We start from the raw sequence: 8189 nt of genomic DNA on the forward strand, positions 1-8189 counted from the left end.
CAAAAAAATAGTTTCTTAAAACAAACGCCCAGGTGTCTGACGGCCAAAAAATTACGTAAATAAACTCTCTGAAAAGCACTATCTGCACTTTGTAAGTCCAACAACTTCTTTAGTCGTTTTAAACTTTCTACAAGAAATGTAATTACTTTATTATCCTTTTTACGGGTAATTAATTAAAATAAGTAAAATTTTAAGTGTTTATACGTTTTTAAGTCACTCTAGAAAAGTTTTACTATAATAAGCAAATCGTATTTTTTTTACTTTTTTTACCCTTATGTTGAAAAATCAAATAAAAATATTTTTTTTGAGAATGTGCATCGGTTTATGATGGTTACGATGGTGGGCAGGGATTTTATAGTGAAATCCTAAATATGTTGAATTATGTATATGGATGTTTTTGAATGTTTAAAACGCTTAAAATGATGTAGTTTCGATGTTAATGGATGTTTGGAAGTATAGCCGTTGAAAGACAAAAGCACACAAATTTACAGTGTCGCGCAAACTGCGCAAATTTACAATGCCTCTCAAACACTGTTCAACTGAGCAAACCGCTTCCAAAATCGCGCAAAAATCCTGTTCACAGATTATAATATCTACTTTTGCGCGGTATGAACAGTATTTGCACGGTGTGAACAGTGTTTGCGCAGCACTGTACATTTACGCAGTTTGCGCGACACTGTAAATTTATGCGCTTTTGTCTCTCAACGGCTACACTTCCAAACATCCATTAACACCGAAACTACATCATTTTAAGCGTTCGAAACATTCAAAAACATTCAAAAACATTCATATAAATAATTCGACATATTTAGGGTTTCACTGTAAAACCCCTAACCATCATAAACCGACGCACATTCTCAGAAAAAAATATTTTTACTTGGTTTTTCAATATAAGGGTAAAAAGGGTAAAAAAAATATGATTTGCTTATTTTGGTAAAACTTTTCTAGGATGGCCTAAAAACGTATAAACGTTTAAAATTTTGCTTATTTTAATTAATTACCCCCTTTTTACTAACAATTTTCGCCTAATATAACACAAAGTGTGGGATTTTAGGTTTTACAAGCTTCCCAGGTAAAATTTTAAAAAAGCATCAAACCATGAGTGAAAATAAATCCTTTGATGTATTTTTTATACACAAATAATATCATTATATAATTAAATATTATTTTACATATTATCTATATATTTAAATTATACTAAAAATAAATATACAGTTTTATTGATTCCATACACTCTAAGAATATATATCATGTTACTTGGTATGCTACTATTTTCTGCCACTTGAATCAACCATAATATTCCTATAATTTCCCAAATATGAAATATTGGACATTATAAAGGTTGTACAGGTCTCACTAACAAAGGCAGCCATTTCAAAAGGTTCTGAATAGATAAGCCCAGAACCATAGCCATAAATATGACCTCGCTAATAAATTTAAATGAAAAATCTAACTCCCATGCATATGCAATTTTGTCTCTCTGCACCCGAAAAAAAAAATAATAATAATAATAATAATAAAAAGAACTTAATAATAAACACGCCGAATACAAAAGCTATAACAACAATTAATGGTCCTAAGAGGGAACAAGGAGAAAACCGGCCATGCCCATCATCCAACCCTAAACCATTCATATCACTGATTTGCGTAATTCTTCCGCTCCATGAGCAAAGTGGCATCTGTAGCCAAAGGTACAGGAACCTTTCGCGAAGTTCTCACACAGCTTTGTTTTGAAGTTGTTTGATTGAGACGAGGAGTTCGACTTCATTGGAAGTCCAGAGCCAGAACCAATATTTACAATTAGCTCACGAACCATGGCACTGGCTTGCTTGATCTGGTCAAATGTTCCCTCAAGCTCAATGTTCCTCAAGCTGGTATCAGCTTCATGGTCTCTGATTGAAAGTTTGGCTCCTGTAAGGCGACAGATTTGTTTGGAGTTCACACCATTTTTGCCGATGATAGCTCCAGCAAGCTTTGCATCAATGCTAATCTTAGCGGTGGCTGAGGCTCCAAAACTAGCTGCAGCTCCAAGACTTTGTGGAGGAGGCTCAGCCCGACCTCCCATCCTGGCGCCCATTGGTCCTGTGGCACGAGGATCTTCATGGGATGGAACAGTTGGCCTGCCAAGCTCCCACTCACCATGGGCAAAATGGCATTTATCACCAAACTTGCAACCTTCAGCCGTTTTGTATTTGTTGCACAATCGAGTTTTCACAGCTGGAGGCGATGAGCCATCCGGAAAGGATGGTGGGACTTGAGAATTTCTAGCAGCTGGAGGACGAGCAGGAGTTCCACCTACGTTCAGCATTTGAGACACAGCTTTGAAACCACCTGGAACATAATGCAAGAAATGGCATCCCTCTCCAAAAGGGCACCCAGAAGTACTGCAAAACATACAAAAGCAGTGCATTAGAGCCCATATGAGACAGATGCATATAGAAATTCCCAAGAAAGAAACAAAATATAAATAAACTCAAAACTCCAGACAGCCAATACACTGATATTAATCCAATGCCAAACTTCACTCTACACCTTGTGGAACCTGTAAGCCATCAACAATTTACTACTAAAGCTTTACATTGATGGCATAGAGAACCTTGTTGGAATAAAAAGTGAAACAATGAAGCAGTCACATTTTCTTTTTAGCTGGAATATACCGTCCATAATATAAGTAGACTAACAGAATATTAGCCAAACAAATGAAAGAAACTTCCTTCAGTTTGAAAAATCATCAAACCACAAATGAAAACCTATCAATTCATCCCCTCTTGTCTAAATGATCTCCAAGGGTGAATAGAGACAAGGCAAACATTTTTAATTTTTTTGGGTTTTTTTTATAGAAGGCAAAGAATAATTCTCCCTAGACAGCCCAAAAGTAATGAAATCCATATCTCATGACATTGCTCAAAACAAATGATCATATAAGCACAGATTAAGAAAAGATTCAGCCAAGACTAAGGAAAAAAAGAAATTGTGCTAAAACGGGTTTTCATCACAAAAAGTGCTGGCAAAACCTTGAAAGGCAATTGACAAATCAAACCATAACTTTTGCTCTTCACAAGGGAATCCATTAATCAATGATAAGGTATAGAATTTTCAAATAAAGAGGTACTGAACAAGGAATATATTTATAGGAGAAAACCTTAAAATGTACACATATTATAAAGGGCTAAAAATTATCATAGTAGCTAAGGCAAGAGATGTGAATATTTCATTAACACTACCCTGGATCATTGTACATGAAGATTATCTTAAATTCAAAAACAAAAACAAGATGATATTATAGTAATCAATAGGGTACAAATTTTCCAAATGGAATTGTGATTGCATCATAACAATAATCTCATGACCCAATAAATAGAACCTGAATACGTTTCAACGGGCAGAGCAATTTTACAAATGAACTATTCCAACTGAAAACAAGATATGAAATAAATCTTTGTTTGATACACAGTTTCAATGTAGTCCAAACATTGTGATTTATATCAAGTTTTGCAGCATAGTGTGGCTGAGAAAGAGTAAAAACACGCAAAGTAATTGAGAGAAAGACAAAAAGAGAAGAAAAATACAAAAACAATACACAGTGACCCAAAAAGCATGGCAAACAAACTCTGTGCGCCAAGCAAGTCAATCAAGCCCTTGTAAAAAAAAAAAATGAAGACACAGTAACAACAATAACCACATTCACTCAAAAAGTGTTACCACAAACAAATTTAATAGCCTTTTTCCTGAACTCTAGATGCCAATTCATTGGTCCAGATCTCATGGCTTTTACTTGCAAAAGATTGCAATAAACCATATATTATCATGATACAGTGGGCAAATTTAGCATCCCAAACAACAGCTTTCAGTTTACATAAAGCCCTGCAAGTAGTTAATCCAATGGTAGTCTCGGAAATCAACCATTTCTGTGTTCAATAGTCTTTGTTTTCGTGATTAGAACAAAAGTATGACCTGTACCACAACTTGAGTTCCCAATTCATTAGTCCAAATCACATTAATTTTACTTGCAAAGATTGTGTAAGAAATTTTTCTTTACAAATTATAAATATTACAAACAGAACTGCATTCGCATTACTCATTTTAGATAGGTTAAGATTTGAACCTGAAAAACTTTGTGCATGGCTTCGATTTGCTTCCTATACCAGTTGGAGTGGACTCCATTTCTGTTGCAGAACATTAATTAATTCTCTCAGTTACAATTTCAGTGAGTTATTAATCTTGGAATTTAATAAATATCTAATATCATGTCAAAATTTCTCAAACTTACTGACAAAGTAATGCTCTCTAAAATTTAATAATCAGTCAATATTATATTAAATATACCACTGATTTCATTAGAATTAAAAGATTAAAAGAACAATTACATAATAAGTCCTAGAGGGAATGAGCTTTTTAAGAGATTATGGGCCTCTTACAAATTGCCTGTGTTTCACTGCAGGTAGTTTAAGGGACTAATAAAAAAGAATATTTAAATTATATGTTTTTTATTCTTTTGGTTCCCAAGGAAACAAATTTAAAACCACCCAACTAACTTATACATAGTAACTTGGCTGTGTTAAGTTTTCAGCTTTCAAAGAAACTAATTGCAGGTGGTTAAAAAATTGCACATTCTTTTACTTCTCAATAATCTGCTCAGAGTAAAATCGGTTTACATCATCTCCGTGCAAACTACAGTATCAAACTTCAACAAGTAACATAAAGTACAATATAGTACCATAGATTACAGGATATCAAATAAAATTGAACATCAATGATTTCAACATTTAAGAAATGAATTCCAACATTAACAGAGAAAACCATGAGAATAAGAAGAACAAGATAAGGAAGAAAACAATCCAACTAAAAGCCAGAGAAACCACACACCATTAACACTGCTAAAAGTTCACCTAGAAAGGATGCAACTAAAAGACTTAGCTTCCCACTCAACTTAAAAGTAAGCATAGTATTGAGAACTCAAAGCTTGCAACCTAGAAGATGAGATAAGTACAGAAAATTGAAATACCAAAGGAAAGAAATCGACCATAATCGATCACAAACAAGACACTTCTGCCATGTGATGATACCTAAAATTTACCTTCAGCAAAATTAGCATCTCACAGTGATATAAACCATATAGCAACAGTGATGGAACATGGCAAAGAACAGATTTCAAGGAAAAAAAGTGAAGACAAAAGACCTTTCAAATCTTATGTTTCTTCTTGCTTAAACTCACAAACAGTAAGCATATAAATTTCAAATAACACAAAAAACATTTAGTTACTCTATTCCATCACAGAAAGGTTGCACTAGCTACATTTTTTCAGGTGAATGAAATTACTCCAAAGAAAGAGCTTTGTCCCCACATTTTTTTTAAACAAAACAAAGACAGCATATTAAGAACCCAGTTTCCCATGGTCTCAATTTCCATGGATTACAAAATTAGGTTTTAATCGTTTACTTGCTCAGCCAATCACTCAAAATGACAAGACTTGGAACATCTACCATAATAATTCCATAGATTACAAAGAGAAGAATGACTATTTCCCATCAGCGCCATATCAAAATAAGAAGTTTCCACCCTTAAAGTCGAAAAACAACAGAATACCACCCTCCATTCAAAATTTTCTTTTTTTCTTATTTTTTTTTCCTCTCTCCCTTCTTCCTCTTCACAGGCACCAGCAACACTAAATCCATCAAAACCTTTGGCACCTACATCATTAAAACAGCCAGTGCCAATGTCACTGCAACAACCATCAAAGTCGCCAACACTGGCACCAATCAGAAAAAGTAAAATCTCATCTTCACCGATAACAATAAAATTGCCAGCTCCAGGGGCCACAACCATCAAAGTCACCAACACCTACACCTACACCAACATCAGCACGAACCGAAAACAGTAAAATCACATCTTCATTGGAAACAGCAAAACCACATGTTTACCGGAAACAGTAAAACCACCAACTCTAGTGCCACAACCATCAAAGTCACCAACACCTACACCTACACCTACACCTACACCAACACCAACACCGGCATCTCTTATTCCAATTTTTTTCCCTAAAAAGATTGAATTTGAAAGCAATAAGGTTAAGGTTGTTAGTGACTTTGAAGGGAATTGATTGATATTTCTACATAGAAGTAGAAAAGAAAATGGATTTGTAGAAGACAAAGGTTTTCCATTGAGGAGGAGATTTTATGGAGTTTGTCGGTGATGCATTGTTGGAAGCGTTGGCCATGAAAACTGCTGCAATTGAAAGAAAATTTAAAAGAAATATATTGAATTTCTATAGGTTTGTGTTAAGATTTTATGGAGTTTGTTGGTAATGTCTGATGAAAAATGTTGGAATGGAAAGAAAATGTAAAAGAAATTAATTAAATTTTTATAAAAAGTGTATTGGAAGGAAGAAGATGCAGATTTGTGAAATAAATAACAAAAGAATAATTTTGACATTTTGATATTATTATTAATTATCATAAGGGTATTTTCATATTTTTCTTGTTTTTACCCTAAAATGTAACATTATTTATTATTAGAATCTAACGGGAGGTGGTAATTAGTCTTTCTTTAATTTTAAGGGTGGAAACTTGTCATTTTGACATAGTTCGGGTGGCTCATAGTCATTCTCCCATTACAAAATTTGCCTTTAATCATTTACGTACTCGATCACTCACTCAAAGGACAGGACTCAGACCATCTACATAAAAATTTCCATGGATTACAAAATTAGGCTTCAATCATTAAAGTGCTCAGTCACTAACTCAAAAGGGCAAGACTCAGACCATGTATGCATTATAAACAGAACCTATCCCCCATATATGTCAGCACAAAGTGCTAACCACAGCACTTGCATAAAACATAGCGTACCCCATAGGTTCATTTGAGAAAAATATAATTTCTTAGTCAAAACTCAAGCCATTAAATCTTTGGTCATACAACAGAAAGGTAAGTTTTTAAAATAAGCTTAGAATAATATGTATCGCGAGCAGCTTCTAAATGATTTTGTCACAACGAATACTAAACCTAACAAATGCCAAGAGTGCTAGAAATATGACGTTGCGCATTACAAAAAAGGCATCCATGACATTACCAAGATCTAACAATCAAATCAATCTAACAATTCAAAAATACAATCCAACCCCCTACATTCTCAACCGAACTAACAAATCCAGACTTCAACTTCAACCTTCAATTCACTATCTCGGCAAATAAAAAGGTTTTAAACTTTAATAATTTCACCCCTTTTCTACTTAACCGGACACTTACTAAGTACAGCAAAACTTCGCACAACGAAATTCAAAAATAAATCCACAAAACGAGGACGTAAAACTAACGGAAACAAAAAAAAAAAAAACGCAACGAACCCTAACCTTGCTTAAATTTCTTGATCCCACCATTGCCGTTCAGCGCATGGTCTTGCCTTCCTCGCTTACGGCCACCACCGAGGTCCATTATCAACGCACGTGTGGGACGCGCCTAGATCCGAAGGCTGAGAGAAAAGAATCGAAGGAGGGAAAATATCGCAGGCGACGAAGAAGAACCCTAGAGAGAGAAAGGTAGGGCTCGAATGAAGAAGAGAGAGAACATTTTTTAAATTAAATTTCGGTAAATTGAAAGAGAGAGTCGGAATCGAAACTGAGGTTTAAATGCGGTTGATAATGTGAGCTATAATCAAGGCAACGTCACGTGTGCTGGTGTGAGTTGGTGGCTGTTGTGTCATACTTTCGATGAATATTTTTAGGGCGGTAACGCCAGTTTACCTTTTATTTGCTGGTGTCGAATGTTGAGTAGGGATATTGTAAGCCACGTCATATTTAAGTGTGCGCGAGTCTGTGATTGTGTGGCTATTGGCGATGTCAGCAATTTTTGGATGTTGTGTCTGCTGGCTACTGTTAAATGCTGAGGGATATTCGAGGCCACGTCACGTGTGAGCGTGTGATTAGTGAATTCATTTTCCTTCCTTAATGTCTACATTATAAAGACCCTCAAGAAATATTTATTATAATGTAAGTCCTATAATGTAACGTCACAAAGTAAGGATGGCAATTATATTATATCTAATTGTCTAGACGAATCCCACCCGAAAATATGTATGGATAAAGATAAACAAAACCTACGTAAATATGATCAGAGATATAGATCTCCTCATCTCATCAGGTACCAATTACCCTACTAAATTTACTAAATTATTTATTGTATTTTTAAATAA

At 34.7% G+C, this 8189-nt stretch overlaps 1 protein-coding gene across 1 annotated transcript; it reads right to left on the bottom strand.

The window, feature by feature from the left end:
- Positions 1-1282: 1282 nt before the first annotated feature.
- LOC123205645 (zinc finger CCCH domain-containing protein 14-like) lies at positions 1283-7708 on the bottom strand. Its single transcript, XM_044622662.1, has 3 exons — positions 7351-7708; positions 4106-4166; positions 1283-2384 (listed from the first exon to the last, which is right to left on the bottom strand). The coding sequence occupies exons 1-3, from the start codon at positions 7430-7432 to the stop codon at positions 1631-1633; spliced, it is 897 nt and encodes a 298-aa protein (XP_044478597.1). The 5' UTR covers positions 7433-7708; the 3' UTR covers positions 1283-1630.
- Between the last annotated feature and the right edge of the window lie 481 nt (positions 7709-8189).

This window comes from Mangifera indica, unplaced genomic scaffold, assembly GCF_011075055.1.
Source record: "Mangifera indica cultivar Alphonso unplaced genomic scaffold, CATAS_Mindica_2.1 Un_0010, whole genome shotgun sequence".
In the NCBI taxonomy this organism is placed as follows: domain Eukaryota; kingdom Viridiplantae; phylum Streptophyta; class Magnoliopsida; order Sapindales; family Anacardiaceae; genus Mangifera; species Mangifera indica.